Here is a 23,250-nt window from a genome sequence, read left to right as displayed (position 1 = left end):
TATCGGTCAACCTTAGTTCTTTAAACCCTCCCACAAAACCACATTTCTGCAGCTTTAAGTCCGTTCACCTCATTCTTTCTTAGTGTGCGGCGGTAATCCGGAACGAAAGGACGACATGTGTATGGCGTTTCGCCCCCGCGACAGCTACTGTCGATAGGTCTCCACGGAATCACGCGGAGCATCCGAATAAAAGGCAGTGTCCCTCGAGGTTCGGGCTCCGGAGATTTGTTTTCACTGGCATTCACGTGTTTCAATTTTCGCTACTGTTCCAGTTCCAACCAGTCAGGGTCCATCCATACATGCATCCCTTTTAAACTTTTTTAGTGCAGAATACAAGGATGCTCAGTTGAGCAAAGTCTTTCCTCAGATTTCAAAATATTTCAAAGAACATTTAAAACAAAAATTTCCAGAGGAAACTATAGAAACGAGGGAAAATTACAGCATTTTTTATAAATTATCGGCAAGACATTCTCTATCCAGTAAACGTTTTCCATGCATAAGTAATGAGTGAAGCACTGTGATTCAGGCATTTAGCGATATTTTGCTGGCACACGATTTACCTATTTAATGATGCAATCATTTAAAAGGGAGAAATGGTTATAATGACAGGGTCTTCGCGAGAATGCATATGATTCCTTCTATACTAGGAGATATTGTTAACTTCAATACGGCTGGCAGAGATTAAGTTTCAGAGAGCCCATATATCTTTACAAAATTGCCTGTTTGTCGAATGATTTACTATGTCAGAGAAAAATGTCATGAATTGCCATTTGTTTCCGCGACAGCGCACAATCTTGCGTATCCTCGGAGGAACCTTTGAACTCACAAGGGTTGAGCTGATGCCAATCATCATCATAAGTCCTACGGTTCGTTTGACTCTCCATTCACCTCTCATTACTGATAGATTTTTCATAATAACGAATTCCTTCTGTCTTACAGTCTTCTTAACCTGTTGTATCGAACTCATTCGGGCTCTTTCCTCGCGCTTTTTACCGTTCTCCAGTCCTTCGACAATTGTCTTCATCAGGCCATTATGCCTCATGTTTGTCCGACTAAGTTGTCCCGCCTTTTTCTAATGGTTTTTATAAGAGTTCTCTTTTCTTCCACTCTTTTTAGAACTTTCTTATTATGCTTATGTTATGCTTGATGAATGGTATTATGGAAAGGAGGTATATCGACCAATATATAGCGAGAAAATCTATGTTGTGTATGGTAGTTAACCCATTTACGGCAAAAGGTACGAAAACGCACCATTTTTTAATTAATTTGTGAAAAAATAGCTACCCCGTTATTTAATAGGTTTTCCTAGGAAAATAATTCATTAGGTAATAAACTTATTTTTAAAACCGTTTTCATTTAAAATTTTGTAGTGGTTACTTAGATACAATTTTTCAAGTTTGCTAAATTTCTTGCTCATCGAGAGCTATCAGCTAGCATTTTTTTTACAATGGCACTAAGAATAATTATGAATCTTAAAACTAGTATTATAAATGTAATATGAATGCTTAATTACTCAGATTTTTTAAAAATCAAATAATATACTTAGAGGTGCACAATTTTGCCACTTGTATTTAATGGTTTTCACGAGATTCCTCGCACCTTTGGCGTTTGGGGGTATGGCAGATTAGGATTGAGGCACCGTTCCGAGGGACAATTCTATCAAACCTTGGTCACTAACATTTTACCCCAATGATTTTTGAGCGAGGAGACATCTCTGTCTATCCGAACCGCTCGTGCGGCGGGCCAATAAACTGAGCGACTGTTCCCCCAACCCCCTTCACGAGACCCCTCTCGAATGACACGAGAATTCTTAAGAGCCTTCCTTTTCGAAAAGTCTTCAAAGCGCTCGGTACGACACGACCGTCCGACCGTTTCAATTTCTCGCCGTCATGTTTCAATCCGGATGATGTCGCATAAGAAGCGGGGGGACACGTGGAGAGAGCGTCCTTTTCCTTTGGGGAAAACATACGGAGTGAACACGACTTCATCAAACATTCCGCCGCGCGACCGGCTAAACATGTGCCCCCACCTCCCCCACTCACTCACTCAAACGGCGCATCATGGCTGACGCGCGCAATCTTTCTCTGCGCGTCTTCCTCCGCCGCGGCGGTTAGTTCCCTCTTCACAAACCCCCTTTTTACCACTCCCTCTCCCCCTCGATATCCTCCGTGTCATCGCCGCAACACAAGCGACCAGTCCCCACCCACCCTACCATTCGCAGCTCCACGAAATGTCCGCCCAGTTTATTAGCACTTGGAGACTTGGCGAGATCCTTTGGGTGTCGCTTGCCTTGGTGCGGAAAAACCGCTCGCGTGAGCTTGACGGGTTCGACGAAGGCCCGGCAGAGTGCCGATGTGTTGTGTAGTCCGTGCGGTACAAGAAAAGAGGGGCGAGAGACCTAGTAGCCCCCCCCCCTCCCTCCCTGTCACAGATCCAAATCACCACAATTCCTGACTTCCAGCGCGATCGGTGAGGTAGATTAGACTTGCGCGCCGCCGAAGAGACGCAAGCCTAAAAAGGGCCATTGTTATTATTATTCCAGTTTGTTGTGTACATGATGTTGCCAGTGGAAACAAACAAACAAACTATTTATGTCTTGCACTTGAATCATTGAACTCTAAACTGTGGAAATTAGCATACAATTGTTAATATTTGTTCATTTTTTTTAACCCGCGAAGTTACTTGGGAGGAGACGCGCACGTTTTTTAGGTGCCAAACAGTGAAGTTTATAGATTGAAAAATTCAATTTTCAATTCATGGACTCACGCATTTTTAATTATCCATTGCAAAATTAGCAATACAGCGTTGAAAATTATGGATGCAGCGTTTTACGAAGAACCAAATCAGGCTTAAAAGCTATTTTGGAGGTCATTATTAGAGATAAATCCATGTTTTTCCACAATTTTTCATCAAATTGCTATCATTTCACGCATGGAGCCGGTATTCACGGTACGCAGTTTAAGTTACCCAAATCAGCATCTAAAAAATTCACTTTTGATTAAAAACCGGAATACTTAAAGTTCGGATGCACTCCGTATAATTGAATAATTTACGTCATTCCACTGGCTTTAACAAACACGGGATTGATAATTCAGCTTTGATCTTATGGCTTCACTGGGAAATGATGAGGAAACAGTTACTGAAAGTTTTGAGTATCCGTCAGTATTGTGATGCTGGCGGCGTGGAGGCTATAGTAATGCCGACAAGAAACATAAAATTTTGCATTCGCCGGCGCGGGCGGCGCTAGGGTCTTTTGCTCCTCCTTGTTTCCACTCCACGCCCCCAGGGCGGCGTGAGGGTCTAATTGATAAGTGACGGACGGCCGTCATTCGCCACGGGGCACTCTGGGACGGGGATTCGGTGTGTGATGGAGTTTCGGGGGGGAGAGCGGGGTGTTTAGAGGGGAATGGGAATACGACTGTGTTGACGTGGACTGGGTTAAATAACCTGGAACGGAGATGCAATGCTCACTCCTACTCCCTCACCCCCCATTCTGACACCAGTGGTTCTCATCGCTCATCCCCTACATCCCCCTTACGTATTCTCCAAACTCTTCATCCAATTGAATGAACCCCTTCCAATCAAAATCTCCAGACAAAGCTCTCTAATTTTCCGATACTTACTCACTCTGAGGAAAGGTAGCTCTAAAATATCACCACTCACAGCTCTAAAAAATACCCCCACTCAAAGCCCCCCCTTTCCCCCCAAAGCCCTATCACCCCCCCCCTAATCATATTCCTAGTTACGCCACAGCTCATTGATATTGATGAATTCTTCTCGGGTTCTCAGTCAGGTTAATTCTTTCGTATAAGCCGACGTTTCGAAAGACGACTTCGAAAGACCATTCTGTTTTCATGAAAAATCTTAAATATTATGTTCCTGCTGACGCATTTTGATATATTTCATTGGATAAATTTTAGTGCCATTTATTGATGTGATACGGAGCGGTTGAGGTCATGGTCAATCTTGATTCGGTCTTTTAGAGAAGTTGGAGCAGTTCAACTTGGAGCGCATTTATGGCCATGGCTATGGGTATCTCACAATCAACAAATTTTAATTTAACTTCGGAGGCAAAGAATATAACTAGAGATTGATTATTTACAATTTACAACTCATTAGACATCCCTAAGGTGCCTAAATTTTATGTAATCGCATTCAAAAAAATATTAAATAAAAATATAATACTTTTTGCTCGTGTTTTTTATTTTTCTAAATCTATCATCACGAATCGCACTCTCAGGACACTTCTACGTTGATAATTTTATCTTATGTGAGATATCTTTTTAGACCTATTGCAGTTTTCTTCGACTTGCAAACTAGGCATTGCCCTAGCCTAGCATATTTTGCCGCAAACCTCCTCTTTCCTACTCCCTTCACCGTCCTCCGCCCAACCCTCTCATCCCCAGGGCACCTGGTCCATCAATCAACACCCCCCGTGACGACGAGACGCCTCCCAGCCCAGCGACGAACACGGCCGCCCAACACAGCGCTCTCCACTCCCAAGCCCGATCGTCCTCGCCTGGCGATTGATAATTCGGGAGTCACATCGCGATGCATCGCCATGCGAGTCGAACAACTACTGTCGCGGTTCGATACTATCATTTGACTCACCTGGGGAGCGTCATTAATTGATTACGGTCAAATTTTCCGGACGTTTTCAAATTGATTATATTGCAATCAAGTTAACGCATCAGACGACTACCATCTAATGAAACGCCAAACATTCAGTAAGTGAAACTGTATAATGACGCACAGAAAATATTTTTAATATATTTGTAATTCCATTTAATATTTTACTTGGTATTAGTTAATTTATAGACCATGGTTTCAAGCATTGGCAGTCATTTTCATGGAAAAAAGTGGAATAATACCAAGCCATCCTTGAAAATTGCTCTCAATAGCTGAAATCATGGTCGGGTGCTTCACTAACATTCTAACTGAATTTTACATAGTTTAAATTTCATTTTTGCCTCCAATTTTGCTTCAATCTTCTTCTGGTTTCATAGAGAAATAGAGCCTATAAGTTAGAGTACACGGCTGGCTCATTCTTTTGTTGAAAGTCCTAGTCTCTAAATGTGTTTCCCCATTTACGTTTTATTATTTTTAAATTGCTTCAATTGATAGGATAAAAGATGTCAATTGTGGAACAAATTTGAATTTTAGCGCAATGTGATCTTGGAATTCTGTTTATTGCTGCTAATAGAATTCATAAAAATCATAAATAGGAAAGACTATAAAAAAGATGCATCGCGTAAAACGTACGGACTAATTTAGTAACTTCTTTGATATTCATAACTTTAAGCACTAAAAATCCTCTCGTTGGCATCACAAGTTCCACTCATTTGAAGATATTCGTAGAATCATTATAATTTAATTTAATAAAGTTGAAAAACTGGACTATGCCTTAACTGACGAAACCGGTGGTACTTAACAATAGAAATACCGTAGTAGAAACTCAGTTACTTTTATTCTGATAATCATGCTCACACTACACAAATTGTGTCGGAAACCCATTCCTTCAATACTGCTATTGAAGCATAGAGGAAACGGTCGACTTTTATGAAAACTTATGAAATCTAAAAGAGCCAGCTCCTATATATTTATAACCTTCATCATCATCATCACTGGTCAACAATCCAAGGATTGGTTTGACGCAGCTCTCCACTCAGTTCTCCTATCAGCTAATCTTTTCACTCCTACGTATTTCTTCTCTTTCACATCTCTCTTTACTTGTTCCATATATTTTGTTCGAGGTCTTCCTTTTCCATTCTTGCCTTCCACCTGTCCTTCGACGATTGTCTTCATCAGGCCATCATGTCTCAAGATGTGGCCTATAAGGTTGTTCCGTCTTCTTATTAAGGTTTTCATGAGGCTTCTCTTATCTCCTACCCTTCTTAGGACTTCCTCGTTACTAACTCGGTCGATCCATTTGATTTTCATCATTCTTCTGTAGCACCACATTTCAAAGGCCTCTATCCTTGCTTTCTCCGCTGCGGTCATTGTCCATGCCTCACTTCCGTATAGGAGCATACTCCAGATGTAGGTTCTTATAAATTGTTTCTTTACATCCATATTTAAGTTTCCCGCTGTAAGCAGGTCTCTCTTTTGGTGGAATGCTCTCTTCGCCTGGGCTATTCTGCTGATAATTTCTTTCTTGCTTCTCCCGTCACTAGTTATCTTGCTTCCCTTATAACCTTATGATATTTATAACCTTATGATATTTTATCACAGAAATTTACGTTTTCAGGAAAACCTCAGGCTCAGCTGAGGAGAAAAATTTATATCTAAATACTTATAAATGTTTTTGATAGGTCATAATTTTTATCGGTATGCATTTTTGTGACAGTTTTGTGGTCTTTTTTCATTTTAAATTGGTCCGGAGTTGATGCCGTATATAACACCATTCGAGCCAATGAACCTATCATTATCCTGTTGTGCTTTTGAACCGGTAGTTACAATAATACCACTCTCGATTCTGTGCGCTGCGATAATCAGTCAGGGTGGGCAACACTTAAAAAAAGATAGAGCTGCAGCAGTCTTTATGAGAGCAAGCAGCCTAATAAGAATTCCGAATGGTGTGAGCGCTATAGAATGAGCTCTCTATACTGCCTTCCTTCATTGTTGCCCGAACAATTGGGGTCTCGGCCGGCTGCGAGTGAAATAAGGCCCCCCCCCCCCCTGTCAGGGTGTCACGACACCCCTCGCTCGACCCCTGATTCGCCGACCCCCCCCTCTACCACGATTCTTGCTAAACAGCGCTGCTTCCGCCGACCCTCTCATCCTAATCCCCGCTTCGCACACTGCGGGGCAATGGCGGAGACGTCGTCCCGAGGGTCAGTTCATATGGCAGCACATTAGCCCCAGACCAAACCACCCTCACTCACACACACACAGACAGTGCAAAAGCCCAAACGTGCAATAGTGCCGAATGACGGTCATAAACCCCGCTCACCCCCTTCCTCCACACCCCCGTGAGCTTTTGAGAGAGAGAGAGGCTGTCATTGTGCCAGGGGGTTGGAGGGGGAGAGAGAAGTGGAATGAGGGGTGGAAAAGGGGTTTGCGGCGGGGGTTATAGGTAGAGGTGTGTTTCGGTGATTGCGCGAGCAAAAGATGGGTCGCATTTGCCGAGGAATGAGACTGCGTCTTCAAAGTGACGGACGGAGGATTTTTTTTACATCGACCCATGCTTGAAAAAGTGAGATTTAATTACAGGAAAACCAAATTTATACGATTTTGTCGCGTACAAGGAATATTATATATTTTGAATGAATAGCCTAAAATTTGTTTTCCGCAAAATTGTTTATTAAATAAAGAACGTGGTTTCGACGGTTAGCGACATCTTCTGGAATATGATGTCGATGATGACGATGACCAGAAGATGACGTTAACCGTCAAACCATGGTCGTGATTTAATAAAGCAGTGGAAAGCAAAGTTTAAAATACTCATTCAAAATTTTCAGCAAGTATTACTTCAAAATTCATTCAAAATTTCACAAAGTATCCGGAAACTGCCAACTTTAAGAAATATGAGGATATATAAACGGTGGCAATGGTGACAAACTGGAGTAATGCAACTATTTTGGGATCAAATAGAGGATAAAATGCAGTAGAAAGAATATTAGAAAAAGAATTACGCTAGCAAAAGAGGCTTTCGTCAAGAGGAAACAATTGATGAGAGGATCGTTAATAAGAGCTTAAAAAAAGTCTGGTGAGGAGACTGTACTAGAATGCAAAGCTTTATGTTACGGAAACGTGGACACTTAGGAAGGAGGACGAGTTTTGGAGTTTTAGTGTGCCCACTGAGGTCACAAAACGACGGCAGGTTAAATTAATAAATATTACCACAGAGATTCTTTTGAATGAACTATTTATTCCACAAATCGCCGGCGGCGGCGGGTTAAAGTCCTCGCCAGCCAAACAAGAGGTCACGGGTTCGAGTTCTGCCGGGGCAGGTTTCCCCTATCCAGGAAATGGTTGTTCGTAAACGCTAAAATTGTTAACATATTGAAAACCCTGTAGAGGCACTATAGAACTGTTGTCTTTGGTGTGGGAATAAAGGAAAAAATCATATTCTCATATGTTTCCCGTGAGTGAAACAACGCATTGCCATGATATGATTCTGGTATCCTTTCGGCTACGTTGATGCACTGTATGTTTTTGAACCGCAAGAAGTGAATGACCAGAGGAAGGTCGAAGGGAACGGATCACAGGATCCGCAGATGATTTATCTCCGCCCTCCTCTCCAAATTCACTTCGATAGAGCATCAAAATATTATCGTCTCTTGTTTTTCCCTCTGAGGGCTCTCTATCTATCTCTCCCTGATGCGTAAACCATGGCCCTGTGTGCACACAGCTTACCTCGCAAGCGGGCTGACTTTGATGGCGAGCTTTCGGACGGGAGGAATGGACGCTGGAGATCTTCCCCGCGATCATTTGGAAAAGGGTTTTTTTTTGAGTGCGGATATCATCGACCCCTCATAAAGACGGGGAGATACGACGGTCTGAAGCGTACGAGGAGGAGATCCTTCATAAAAAGGAAACAACGGGCACACACAGACTGATAGACAGAGATGGAGGAGATAACTGTTCTTCATCAATCCGAGGAGCATCGTTCTCCACGAGTGAAATCCACTCTATCTGGCCACTTCGTTCCTTCATCCATTCCCCCGCATGCCCCGAATTATTTTTTTGCTCTTCCGCAGCGCCGTTGCTATTGGGGATTGGGTACGGTACGGCCGGGATGGGTTGGGCTAGATGATAGCGCGAAAGGGACTGGTGAGGGTAAATGATGAAGGCATTTCAATTTGAGGCCAGGGACGGGGGAAACGGAAGGGAGTGGGATGTGGGATTATTATGAGAGGCAAAAAGGCCGCAATGGACGTTAATGAAGAGACGGGAGAGGAGATAAGAGAGTTTTGAAGCTGTATCGATCGTTCACGGGGCTGAGGAAACCTTTCTTGCCCGCGTCAAGTAATCCCTGTTGCCCCAGAAAGGATGCGATATCATCCTCGCCGAATGAGCTTCCATATCGTAACCGATGAACAGTTTTTCAGAATGCATTGAAGAGGAAGCATCATACCCGCACAGTTGGACCTATTCTATCTTCTCGACGTGGGTGTTACGTGTTTAAAATTGAAGCAGTAATTTAGAAATGTTCGGGGTATTGTTGAAATATGAACATCGGTTTACGGTAATAGCGTTAAAGCAAGCGAATTCATTTACAAGCTTAACACTTCAATCCTTTGCAACGCTCAGAAATCACAATGATAAGGTTAGTATTGACATAACCGTAGTAACCCCAACAGTAGTACTCAAGATGTTACAGGGCTAAATCAGAGTAGATCTTTTTTCAAAATTTCTCTGCATTTCAAAAATATAATAATTTTACATCTGAGATAATGTTTTCAAAGTTATGATTCAGATAATTGTCGACAAATATATACACGCCATGTACCCTAAAAATTTTTATTTTGTAGCTTAAGCTTTAAACAAGTATTTTCTGCAGTATCTACATTTAAATCAAGTTCCAATAGTTAAAGGATTTTATATGAAAACGACAGGGATATAATTCATTTTGGGATTGAGTGCATGAGTACCATCATAAATTATATCTTCTTGTGTGTTTCTGCCAAAGAGTAAGCGATTAGAGAAGGCACTTTAAGTTGGGTATGTAACGATCGTCAAGTGAGTACGTAAGGTATTCTTCGTTTTTAGCTAATGGTCAAAGTAAAAATCTTGGTCCCAGAACAGAATCGGAACCATTATCAAACACATGCGGTACAGTTCTTGTTAGAAAATTGTCTTCCAAGGACCCTTAATGGCTGAGTAAAACTAACCTTGAAAATGTTAAAAATGAATCAACAGTTTCAATGCTCAATTTGAGGATTTTACTTCTTGAATGCAGGTTGAATAGTGTTCTTTCTATTTATTAAGTAACTAGGTACCTGGTAGATAAAGCGATCCACTATATTTTTTGCATTGTTGCCTTTTGGCCCCCTTCGGGATTGTAAATTAATTGGACATTTTAGGTGTATTTGAGAGAGAGAGATACTAAAATTGATAGCAAACAATGATTGATAGAAAATTGTGAGAAATTCTTCCATGCAAGATTGAATTCATGCTTTGATGGAAAATTTGCAAGTAATATTAATGCCTATTAATTAATTATATCCCTTTTTCAGTCTCCTGGGTTGCCATTTGAAAATATTAATAATGGCTGTGGAACAAAAGCAGGAAGAGGAATTTCTCAAGAAGAAGACAGACCAAGTGGAAATCGGTGGGTAAGTGTCAAAAAAATTTTTATTTGGATCATTTTATCAAAAAACACTCATAAAAATGATTTTGAGATAGGAATGACGGTGGTTGGATGATGTTTATAGAATTAACAGCATGACAAAAGGTTGCACGACAGATGGAAAATGTTCTGTTTTTCGGGTGTGCAAGACGTTCGCTATTCTGTATCGAAGTCGATTTCGCAGGCTGTTCGTCAGAATCTACAACTCAACAACAGTTCCGAATAGACAACGCAAGTGCCGATCCTGAACTTTATTTTCCCCATCTCCCAACTCAAAATGAAACGGGATGAAGAAAGTGACGTTGACAAACCCTCGACTATTCGGAACTAAAAACATATTAAAATGGGATTCTCAAAGATAGGTCTCTACACTATGAAATTTCAACCCTATGATAGTTTTCATTCAGTACGCCAACCATTGAAATCGTAATGGTTTGTCTGTATGGAAAAAATAAACCTCCCAAGTCCGTGAAATAATGCGTCAATATTCGTACTCCTCGGAAAAATTTTTTTTCCCGACTCTTTTCGGGGTAATGTGACTGCTGAGAGAGTGAATCCATTGGCACCCTTTATCTCGGGGCATTTACTCACCCCACTACCCCCCCCTCCCCCCGACACCTCTCACCCCCCACCACCACCCATTCCGACCCTCGCACGCAGTCTCCAAAAGGATGTCCCACCATTCTGACTTCTTCCGCCATGTGACGTCATTAGGCCGCTTCCGATCTCCTTCACGCATGCGCATATTAGGGAGTTAATAGAAGAGTTTGGGGGGAGGGCTAGAATATTGAAGGAGTTTTGGAGGGGGTAGGGAATGCGGGGGCTGAGAAGGGATTGTTGGAGCCAATGATACCGAAATGCCAAGACACGTGTTTGCGGTCCTTTTCCTAGGGATTTTTGATATTCTCTAACGTGTTACAGGTTGTTCCGCGGTTTCGCCAGGATTTAGAAAAAATAATTTTCTAGGAAACTGAAAATAATAGGAGAGGTTATCTCATATGACATACACGAGTGGCACCGCTATTTTTTGCACATATAATGATATTTATGATTGAATCAAAACCGGCCATAATGGATACATTTTGAAGGCTCCGAATTTCAATGGGAACAGAATAGAATTAAATAAATATAACTTGGCATTTAAACCCTCGTTGATGTCTTTATGAGCAATCCGGAAAATCATGTAGTGCATCGACAGCTCTTACATTGAATACCAGCATTTTTAACAGTTAGAATGACTATCACAGTAGTAACTATCTGATAATTTTTACTGCGCAAGAGATTAGGCATTAAAATTTTCAAAAATGTGAGGGCTTCATTTTCCACTCTCATGTATATAAATATATCACCAAAATATGATTGGTTTCTGCGTTAATTCCGTGTCGACTCATTTTTGATGACGACAGTTTCGGTCGAGTTCCAGCTCCTGTCTTCGGGTCTAAACGAATGAATCCGTTTTGATGATGAGTATTATTTTACGATTCTTCGTTCGAGCCAATTTCATAGAATATTGACGAATCGACTGAAATCTTCTGATACCAATAGAATATTTATTATTATTATTATTTTGGCAAATTCAAATTCAAAATAACTTAAACTGTAAAGAACTTTAAAGGATTCGCAAATGGCTTATTTGAACTTCTTTTTTGTATGACATCTCTGAAAACAGCATCTCTTATTATATATCACCTTATTCATCTTATTATTTAACATATGTTTTAGGGAGGAACTTCTGCGATTGACTTACAAATATTCGTCATGATCTTGGGACTGAAGACCAAGGCTAATGATCTCTCGAAGTAACGCGATAAAGGCATGCATGTAACTTCTGGGGATATAATCACTGTTTTCGAAGCAATTACGAGACTTCAATACTGTAGCCATTTTAAAATTATTTCATTCGTATCGCAACAATATACGCGTTGGCCAGGAAAGCATAGAAACTATGGTTTGATACCAAGTCAAAGTGAATTAGATGCCGGAGGAATTCACGTTAAATGTAAAAACAGTTCTGTGGTAGTTTAAAAACATCATAAACATCGATGCAATGTTTCGTTTACGTCGCTTTGAAATTAAGATCATGTCCGTGAAAGTACACCTACGTCTCGAATTTGGCGGTTTTGCTCATAACCTCAAATCGGGCGGTATGTTGCGATTGCATTGTACTTAGAAGTTATACGAGGCACTTTTAACCACTGTTTACATGCCGTGAGGGGAAATTATTCACGTTTTTTTAATATCACAGTGCTGTCTTGTTTGAAAGAATTTTTACATTATGTCAGGAATACTTACAAATTCTAATTGCTCCGATTCCTCTACACAGCAGCATCCGTTTTAGCTAGTGAGTATTATTATACAATTCTTTGTTCGAGTCAACTTGATAGGATATTAACGAATCGACCGAATTCTTCTGATACTATCAGAACTTTTATTATATTTTTTTGGGCAAATCCAAATTCAAAATAACTTAAACTGTAAAGATTCGCAAATGACTCTTATTTGAACTTCTTTTTTCATATGACATCTCTCAAAACAGTATGGCTTCATGGTTAAAAATGTATTGCCCTTTTTATATTCATAAATTAAATCAAATAGTATTTTATGTATCAATTAGCCTAAATGTATGGCTGATGTCACTTCCCGTGGCATGCGTAAACGGGAAAAAATCGTAGAAAATGTAAATTTTGGGTAGTTCGAATTAAATCACTAGTATCTTCAGATTTGAATAATCATCGAAATTTCTTTGTATATCCAAAGCTCTCAAGCTCATTTCAATATAGTCTCTTGAGCTGTCTATGTATCGCTGACAATTTCTTCGAAGTCGGCCGCCGTTATTTAAATATATCATAAAAACAATTTGAAAGATTATGCCTTTTTGTTTTAATACATAATATCCCACTGATCAATCAAGTAAACAAAATACTACATGGCATACGTCATTTCCTGTGACATCCTCAAGTATTATGGAAACTGTATTTTATTATTGAATTTAAATCATACATATGGAGGCTTCAGATTTGAATTTAATTGAAATTTCCTCGTAAATCTAAGGAACTCAAATTCATTAGAATATAGTCTCTAGAGGTGCTACTGTATCATAGCCGACCCTGCGTCTTCAATTCTTCCGCTCTCTCCTCCTGAGGCCGGGCGACTCGACGGGGTTCCGACCCCCCGCCGAAGAAGGCCAGCACACCCAAGGAGCGGCGCATCTCACAGCCGGGCTCCTTGGCGGCGGCCTCGGCGTGTCGAGATTGATATTTGTGCGTGGCACGTGGCCACGACAACAGGCACTCTGATGATGCGCTTGGAGGATTGAATGGATGGATTTAGGGGGGGAGGGACCCTTTAGGGGGGGGATTACGCCCCGAACACACACTGCGAATAGGTCCACCCTCACTCAGCATCTCGCCCTTAGAATCGCTCTGGAACACTTTTCGAGACTCACATCCCCGTGAAAATTTCACGAAGAGCGCCAAAATGTGATGGAATGGAATTGAAACTTTTACCGGTAGGCATATTTATCCCTTCACGGAGAATTTATGGCCTAATCAGGGAAGGAGAAAAATAGAGAATTTGAATAAACATCCTGAATGATATTCATCAGGATTTTTCATTCCTTCTACTGCCATTTTGAACTTCTATCTAGGAGAGGAACAGGCCGGGTTGTTTCGCAAAATGTAGCCCATCCTTAACTAGCAGAATGTCATCAATACTGCTATTCTTGTCTTAAAATATTCGACCGGTCCCGATATGATATTTTGACTTCTCTTGATAATATTTAATTTTTTTACAGGAGCTCCATGGATTCGTTATATGGCCATTCTTACACTATAAACTCTAGTTTTTTGCTGATGATCGTAGACGCAGAACTGCGGGCGACAGTCTCCTCAACTATAACAGTACTAAGATGATCTTAGTTCTGTCGCGAAGTCGCCATCCTTACAAATTGCAAGTTAAACTAATTGTTCAATTCACAATTGCAAGTCCTAATGTCATGATCACGATGAATACTCGGCCCACAATTCTGAGTAAATATCGCTTACACATCAATTCGATCTTGTCTTAACTTTATGCCCCTTATGCCTGAATTCTTATTTGGGCAACTTGATGGAGTCCTAATATTCTCAAAGGTCGGGAAATGAAGGTACTCAACCGTGCGCATGATCACGATGTTCTGATAGTTAAAAAATTTAATATGGGGGAGAACCGAGCAATTTGCTCTAAATTTTATTATGATTGATTAATCTAAAGTTCCCATTTTCTCCACCTGTAGCAAGGATTTTATATACTGAATACCTAAAGTAGGTTAACTTCCTAGATTTCAGCCATTTTTTCCTAAATAACTTTTCCTCTTCCTTATGCAAAATATGTACAGAATAAAATGGTGTGCTGGAAGTTCTTGAGCATGCAATTCAAGAATATTTTGTTGTTGGGGTAATTTACAAGCATTTCACATATTCAAATATTTTAATGCAGAAATTCCGGGAAAAAGTTTAAAAAAATAAAACGCCTGGAAGTACATTTTACATCATTTTGGCACTTGAAATTCAAATTTAAGCAGATGCATTTATTATACTTAAAAACTATGAAATAGTTTTGAATATTTTTCAGAGGCTTCAGGGGGGGGGGTATCTATCTCATCATCCCCCACTATAGTTTGCCTCTGGTTTAATTTAATTTCAAGGTGGTATGGTATTTGGAGGAGGCGACCGACAGCTGAGGTCATTTGCGCCATGAGGGAAGGGTGTGGAAGGAAGGGTGGAGAGAAACCCGGCGTCGGCATTAGCCTGCTCTTAACGAAAGGCGCCAAGGGGACCACGGCTTAACGTCCCATCCGACGGACGGAGTGTTGCGCTTGAAATGTCCTCCACACAACATTCAAGCAGGGATCGGGCAGTCTCTGAAAATTCTCTGCCACTGCCGGGATTTGAACCCGAGCCCGCCGGGTGGGAAGCCAACACTCTAGCCACCACAACAACCCGATCCCCATTTAATTCCAAATTCCATGCCTTTTACATAGGTGCTATCAAATGTAATAGAACAAACTCCATTACGCATGAAGATGACGTTGTAATAATCTTATCTCGTCAGTATCTCATTACAATGATACTAAAAGAATACCTACGCTTTTTCACTCCAACATGGCGCAAATTCCCTTCGCGAAATATGTTATTGACTCCTATGACCAATTAAACTCTTCGAGAGTTAAAAGATAATGCGTACATAATCTTCTCTCCTTAAGCATACCTTGAATATGCTCTGGCATAAAAATTTTACGCGTGTTAATGGCGATTCTCGGATAATTTACGTGTCGCAATGGGCTTTAACGCGTTTAAAACATTATATAGCATGTACTAGAGGTGGAAGCTGATGATGAAATGAAAACAATATGATAAAAAGCGTTTGACTAATGTAAAATACTAGTTTCGCAATGTGGGATTCTAGGTTATGTTTTCTCGCACCTTTTGATTGCACGATAGCAAAAGTTAGTGCTGCCTCTCTATTAATGTGCTGGTAATTCAAACACACCCGTTACAGCTAGAGAGTGACATGGTAAATAGGTTCTGTAATGGTGAAACCCGATTACGCAATGGCCGCAGTTACTTACAAAATAACCGATGCATTTTTTCAGGTCGTAGTGCTCTGAAATGCGGAATTTAATTGAGTTATTTCAAATGTATATAATTTTTATTGTACAGTTAGCCATTTCGTAAGAAGAAAATATAAAATAGAAAGTGTTTCTAAACGTAGTGCTGTTTGAGAAATCTTAAAAACCTCTCCCAGGCATATGAGAAGTCTATAATTTTTCGCAGAAAAAGGCCTGACAATATGAATGAAACTAAGTACTCTGAGAGTTTTTTCATTGGAGAATTGATGGAAATGTCTTAATGATAATGTTCTGTCTGCCGAATAATTTCGAAGCTTGTCACGGTAGTTGTATTCCTCACGAGTTGTATAATTTAATAACTATATTGGCAAGTTAATTACGATTGGAGATTAAGGAATTTCCGAAATAAACCATTATATTTTTAAGAAGGAAAAACAAAATTTCGATTTTCAAATCCTAATGTGTCACTGCTGGGGCTATATCAAACTCAGTGGGGTAGCCAGGAATTTCGTTCGGGGTGGGTCCAAAACCAGGGTGGAAAATTTTTTAAAAAGAGAGTACTAAGTAGAGGGTTTTAATCTAGTTTTGGCTCTTTTCATCATCGATAAAACTTCATTTGTCAAAGAAATCTTTTGCAAATTAATGATTTTTCAATATTCCGTTTTCTTTTATTAAAGAAAGAAATTTTTTTAATATTTCGTTGGAGGGTCTGTACCCCCGAACCTCCCCTCGCTACGCCACTGATCAAACTGCTGGCTTTTATAAATCCAATAACTGTGCTGGAAAGGTTAGTCAAAACTTACAATTAGTCATTTAAACAAGAACAGTTTAGGTACTCAAAAATGCATTTATTTATTGTATTAATTTTAATGGAAATCATTGTGATTCTACAAATACTTTCGAGTTATTGTTCTTACCAAGAAATAATTACTGCTTAACTATCTCTAGAGATCAAATAGAATAGTGTAGTTAGGAAGCATTCCTAGATTGTGTAAAACCTCCCATCTCCTTATTATTTGATACCTATTGTTTGTGCTGCTGAGGGCGTTTAACATTTCATAGTAGCCTGTTAGAAAGACGACCTCGTTAGCCTGAGAGGAAGATGCCTTTATAAACTGTTGCCTTTTTTTCCTTCCCGTACCCTGGTGCCGTTTTGCATGGGGGTTGGCAATTAATTATAATTAATGCCGCCACGGTAAAATCGTATGGCTAATTCCGATGCCCTCGTTAAAGACGCCAGAGTGCCCTGTAAAAGCTTGTTTATAGCGCCCGGGAAATGGCTTACGAGCTCCGAGAGGAGGTACACGGTCGGAAGATAATGAAACGCAGCACAGCACCAGATATGTAAATGGTGAAACCTTATATTACGTGTCTCAAATGGGGGATTTATACGGGGGCTCATAAACATACTGCCGACCTAAAAGTAGACTGCTCGCTGATTAAGAAAATAGCGCGCGCACAAAACCGCTTGAGGCAGGCATCTTCCATTTTGCTGCCTCTAATATTCGCATTGCGAACAATTAAGATGAAGAAAAAAAAAAGTATAATGAATGACGGAATCGCATCCAAAACTCCAGTGGCTAAATAGTGTTGATATTAATTCTTGGCCTCAGTGGTTTCTGAAGGGAATTGTCGATGGACAGTGCCAATTTTTCTCTTACAACAGTGTGGCGAGGGAGTTTGAGATTATTTAGTAGTCCATTCGGAGTTATTGCTGCGAGGATGCTGAGAATGTTTTTTCATTCTCATGCTCAAAAAGAGCTTCGACGCCGAGTCCCTATACCGTTTCAAAGGGAGGCGAGTCGATATATGTTCATTAATGATGCAGTAAAGAAGATATTACCTTTGACTTTATAGGATCAGCAATAGGAATATGTTAATTAGGCGCCCTTTCAATTGCAAGGCATTTTGAAGCAGAGAATCGTCCAAGTAAAGGCGGAAATATTGTCCGAAGTGATTGCTCAAGTAAGGTGCTGCTAGAATGTTTCCATCTTATTTCAGTGCTTTTTTATGATATCATCTACGGATCTCCAACAAACTGGTTGTTGTTTTGATTAGGTATCTATTTATGCTACCATACTTCGCAAAGTAGGGAAACATTTTCAATCTTAACACTCCTCTCTTATCCGAAAAAATTGATTTAATTTGAATTAGCCATGGAGAAAGTCAGTTGAATTCCAAAATTTATCACAAAGTCTCAACCTTATGCATTCACAAAAAATCTACATTTTAAAGAACGAATTTTTGTCGTTATTAAAATTTCCTTCTTATATTTTCCATTTATCAAATAAAATAACGAAAATATTACCCTCACGATTGATTGGTATCTTTCAATAAAATAATTGAAGCAACTAAAATTCAGAGTAATTAATTTTCACGATCAAAGAATTATTGAGTTTTTCTTTCATTTGGTGAGAAAGAGAATTGAAAAGAGTATATTCAAATTAATGGTGAATGAAAGGTGGAGTAGTGTTACCTTTTTGAATTATCAATTCTATGAAAGGAACTTTGAGTTAAAAGAATTGGCACCCCATACAAAATCATTTAGTTCTACCCATGTACCCACTTTGATTGCTCATTGCATTTGTCTAGAAGATATTACTTTTTCATGTTGAAATTAAAATAATGGCACTGAAGAGAGCATCTAAATGTCCCATCGAAAAACGATGTATGAATTGTCATAGATTATTTTGAGATAAACGTTTTTCCAACTCTTTTTATTTAAAATACGCACAAAAGTTCACAAAGATTGGTGTATCATCATCATCATCACTGGTCAACAATCCTAGGATTGGTTTGACGCAGCTCTCCACGCAGTTCTCCTATCAGCTAATCTTTTCACTCCTACGTATTTCTTCTCTTTCACATCTCTCTTTACTTGTTCCATATATTTTGTTCGGGGTCTTCCTTTTCCATTCTTGCCTTCCACCTGTCCTTCGACGATTGTCTTCATCAGGCCATCATGTCTCAAGATGTGGCCTATAAGGTTGTTCCGTCTTCTTATTAAGGTTTTCATGAGGCTTCTCTTCTCTCCTACCCTTCTTAGGACTTCCTCGTTACTAACTCGGTCGATCCATTTGATTTTCATCATTCTTCTGTAGCACCACATTTCAAAGGCCTCTATCCTTGATTTCTCCGCTGCGGTCATTGTCCATGCCTCACTTCCGTATAGGAGCATACTCCAGATGTAGGTTCTTATAAATTGTTTCTTTACATCCATATTTAAGTTTCCCGCTGTTAGCAGGTCTCAAAAGATTGGTGTATGCTTCCATTATAGGCTTGCCGCTTCTGATCAAATTAAACCGTTCAATGTAGGCGATAGTAACTATTTTTTTAATAATTGAGTTCAGAGCGATAACGTATTTTTCTTCCTGAGCAAAAACCCTGTTCCGCACCTTCGGGGAACTTAACTTTTGAAATCGGATGATTTCCTCACGAGAGAGACGATTCTATTTCCTGTCCACTGAGATATTACCAAGCAGAAGAGAACTATTCATTTCAATGTATTGTTTAGCAGAGATGTCAGGGTTAATTCTGGCCCAAAAGTGGTAGAGAAGCTGAAATTTCTCAATGCGATCCTACTCAAAAAGGGTAAACTTTACCTAACGATCTCATAATGCAACAAAACATGATTTTTAACCGACTAATTGAATTTGGCTTTGCAAAGTTAACTTTATTATTCATAACTGGCGCAGGTATTATTTTCACAGTTAAGCGAGAATAATCGATTCTCCACCATATGAATTTGCCATAAGGAATTATCTTAAGTTATCCACGCGAGGAGAGCGGCAGCATCCCATATAATGCTACTGACTTAGGCCGGGGACTTCAACGACCCGCTCTCCCGGTCGTTGCAGCCTCCGTCGCCGTATCATTGAGTGAGCGGTTATGGGCTCTTTCACGCCAAATCGAACTCGGCCTGCCGGACTTCCGAATTTCATGCACGAATACGGCTCATTCGTCAATCAATTTCAACGTTCATATCAATGCGTCAGTACATTATCTCGTCAATACTGAGTATTTGTCGTCCCTTCGATCTTGTCGGACCCCCGTGCTTGACGCTATGTTCACATTCCTCTCACCTAAGAATCAAGTTTTTTCAAGCTTCCATTATCTTGACATTATCGGATATTCGACATTAAAGAATGGCTAAGTAATGTGTGAAAATTAATCGCAAAAATCTTTCCTTGAGGAATATCGGTATTATGTATATTTAATACTACTTAAATTTTTTTCGGAGAGCTCCTCTGATTAAATATGTTGAAATTGAACGGTCTTATTTATGAATGAAGATTAAGTATTATTTACAACTCACACGGCGAAAGACTTATTTATCTGCAAGTAAGCAAAATTGCGCATTTTGATGATCCATGACGCACTGCATGAAAGTGACCGATTGGCTCAATGTAAAACAATTTGTGTAGATTATTCATGTAGTCGGATTTCTCTTGCATATTATACAGTGGTCACTTTTAAGGTAAATTTCAGAATTACCGCCATTTGAACTCGAAATTCCCTGTCATTATGGTCGTTCAAAAATCTCAACAGAACGGAATAGCTGCAGCGTTCGCTATGTTAGGAAAATAAGCTTCAATGCACCATAGCATTCAAATAAATTTCCAGGTCTTACAATTAGACTAGTATATTGAAAAGTAATCCATGAAATACGCGTGACCATAAGGGCAATTACTAACCTTTTCTAGTTCATCTAATGTGTAATGTGATATTAAGGTAGAAATAAAATTGAATTTACACAAAGGAAATATTAATTTAAGATTTCTTTTTTATATAATTTATCTTAGCAAATATATTAGGAAAATTTTGTACGGTTAAACAGTAAATAAAAGGAAAAACTAAAGGTTTGACGTAATAGATTCAAAACTTTATGTACTCACCACAACTTCATCGCACCCAAGAGAACTGTTGCGCGGGTGAGTCATTACGCGATAACTGATGGATATGGTTACATTAATTTTCATTTCATCTGAGCCTAATTTTTAGAACTTATTACTTCATTTTATCTTATCATTAACGCAACAGATTGTTTAACAATACCTTATTTGGGAATTGACTTCCATTATTTTGAATGAGCCATATCTTAATGTAGAGCGGTATGTATTTGAGGGAGTGCATTCGATTTTTTTGTAGGAGTTTGTTGCCTTTGAAAGTTGAGAGTGCTGGTGATGAAGTCGGCGGAGAAGATATATAAAATAAATTTTAAGAGAGACCGCAAAAGAATATGAAAACGCATTTGAATTTTATAATCATAATTGAAGAGGGCGTAATCAAAATGAATGACGTTATATTAATAAATTAAATACGTTATATTCGACGCAGGAATAGAGGGCAAGGTATTAAACAGATATGACCGTCAAGAAATGGTGCGTTATATGGAATGTGCATTGAGCGATGAAAAAAAGCCGTTAAGAAAATTATTTGATTAGACTGAGAAAGCTTGTAATTTTCGAATAGGTGATTTCGTATATAACCATGATTCAAATACTTTCATCGTATCAAAAATGGTGCATTTCGATGAATGTGTGTGGAGTAATTGTGCGTTTCAGAAATGAAAGATGCTGACTTACGTGAGAATCGATTAAGTAAATATACTTCATTTTGCATCAGTTACATGGGAAATAATTAGGATAATATATACAGATCACTATCACTACCATGATAAACCAATTATGCGCGGATAGATGCAGTACTCACTTGCGCTAAGGCGGTCCCTCCACGCCATCGGGTTGCTCACGAGTCCCTGCAGCCCCGGCCAGTAGACGGATCGGGCCCCCAGCTCCGCAAGCGAAGGGCTCTGGTGGTGGTGCGGATGGTGGTGCGGGTGATGGTGCGGGTGGTGGTGCTTCCCCAGCGACCCTCCGGCACCCGGACCGCCGGCTCCCGCACCCGCCCCTCCCGCTCCGCCCATCGCCGCCGCGGCAGCCGCAGCCGCCGGGCTCGGGCCGAAGTACATGCCGGCCGCCGCGGCCGCAGCCGCCGCCGCTGCCGCCGCCGCCACGTTGAACCTCGCCGGCCCGAGACCGTGCAGAGCTGCGGCCGCGGCAGCCGCCGCCGAGCCGGCCGGGTGGGCCGTGGGCGTCGGTCGGCTCAGGATGTGGTCGATGCCGTGGGGAGTGCCCGTGGAGGAAGCGGAGGAGGTCGTAGTGGCCACCACAGTGGAGGACACGGGCGGAGAGCCGTGCTGGGGCGGCGGGGACTCGCTCCCGACCTTGCCGGCCGGCGGGGGCGGCGGCGGCGGAGAGGGGTTGTGCAGCGGGCTCCCCGGGTGGTGCCCGTGGTTCAAGTGGTGCGGGTGGTGGTGGTAGGCGTGCGGCGGGAACAGGGACGTCTTCATCTCGGTCATGGTGTGCAGCGCGGCCAGGGGCGGGTTGCCGAGGACGAAGGCGCCGGTGGGGGCAGAGCCGCCCCTCGCCGAGTCCACCATGTTGAGGAAGGAGAGCACGGTGGAGGAGGAGGCGGAGGAGGAGATGGGCGAGGAGGCGGCGGAGGAGGACGAGGAGGAGGAGGACGAGGAGGAGGAGGAGGAGGTGGAGGAGTGCGGAGGCGGAGCGGGGGGCGCCGCGATCGGGTGCGGCGCGTGCGGGGCCGCGTTCAGGAAGTCCAGCATGGTGGCGGCGTGCGGGGGCGGGGGCGGCGGGGGCGGTGGAGGCGGCGCGAGGGGATGGGCGGAGGCGAAGGAGAGCGGCAGGGGCAGCAGGGGCGGCGGGGAGAGCGCCGAGGTGCACGAGGAGAGGGCGTCGCTCTGCACCGAGGCCTGAGAGTCGTCGGTGGACGCCGTCTTGGTCGTCGCCGGAGACCACTCCGGCGCCGCGCTTCTGCTACGTCGACTTCACGCGCGTCCCCTGCCCTCACCTCCGGGATGATTCCTGCAAGCCTTCCCGGACATGTGACATGCCTCTTTCCCGGCAAAGTTTCTTCGGAATCTGGTTTCGTCTGCTGATTTACTTATTTCACTTCGTAAAACTCACACATGAGAGTTCAGCTTCTTAGCCCCTCTTAAAAATAGAATAAGCTCTCAAATCTCTCCGTCACCATGAATAAAAATCGTTTTTCTCTCTTCTGCTTCCTAATATCTCCGTTTGCAAGAAGTGGAATCGTCTCTTTCTTGAGTAAACGCTTGTTCCAAAGGTGAAGCTCTACTTCAATGTCTTTTAACACGAGAAACTTTCACCTTAGCGCTCGGAAACCACGATATCTATTCTAGAAGAGTTCTATAAACCCGCAGATGTGGGTGAGAATACACAAAACAACATTCCTCGTAGCAGCAGACGATTATGAAGCTTTCACGATCTTAATATCCCCTTGTATATTTAGCAGAGAGATGTAAATA

The 23,250-nt window shown here is 41.3% G+C and overlaps 1 protein-coding gene across 1 annotated transcript in view; it reads right to left on the bottom strand.

Annotated features, from left to right (window-relative positions):
* LOC124155251 (homeobox protein Nkx-6.1-like) overlaps positions 1 to 22,351 on the bottom strand; it is a 143,032-nt gene extending 120,681 nt beyond the window's left edge. Inside the window, exons 1-2 of the mRNA XM_046528970.1 lie at positions 21,611 to 22,351; positions 300 to 307 (exon numbers count right to left, since the gene is read on the bottom strand). Of these exons, the coding sequence (XP_046384926.1) occupies positions 300 to 307; positions 21,611 to 22,344 (742 nt within the window). The 5' untranslated portion in view covers positions 22,345 to 22,351. The remainder of the gene's footprint in view (positions 1 to 299; positions 308 to 21,610) is intronic.
* Positions 22,352 to 23,250: the final 899 nt, after the last annotated feature.

This window comes from Ischnura elegans, chromosome 3, assembly GCF_921293095.1.
Source record: "Ischnura elegans chromosome 3, ioIscEleg1.1, whole genome shotgun sequence".
In the NCBI taxonomy this organism is placed as follows: domain Eukaryota; kingdom Metazoa; phylum Arthropoda; class Insecta; order Odonata; family Coenagrionidae; genus Ischnura; species Ischnura elegans.
This window is presented reverse-complemented; position numbering and strand designations above follow the sequence as displayed.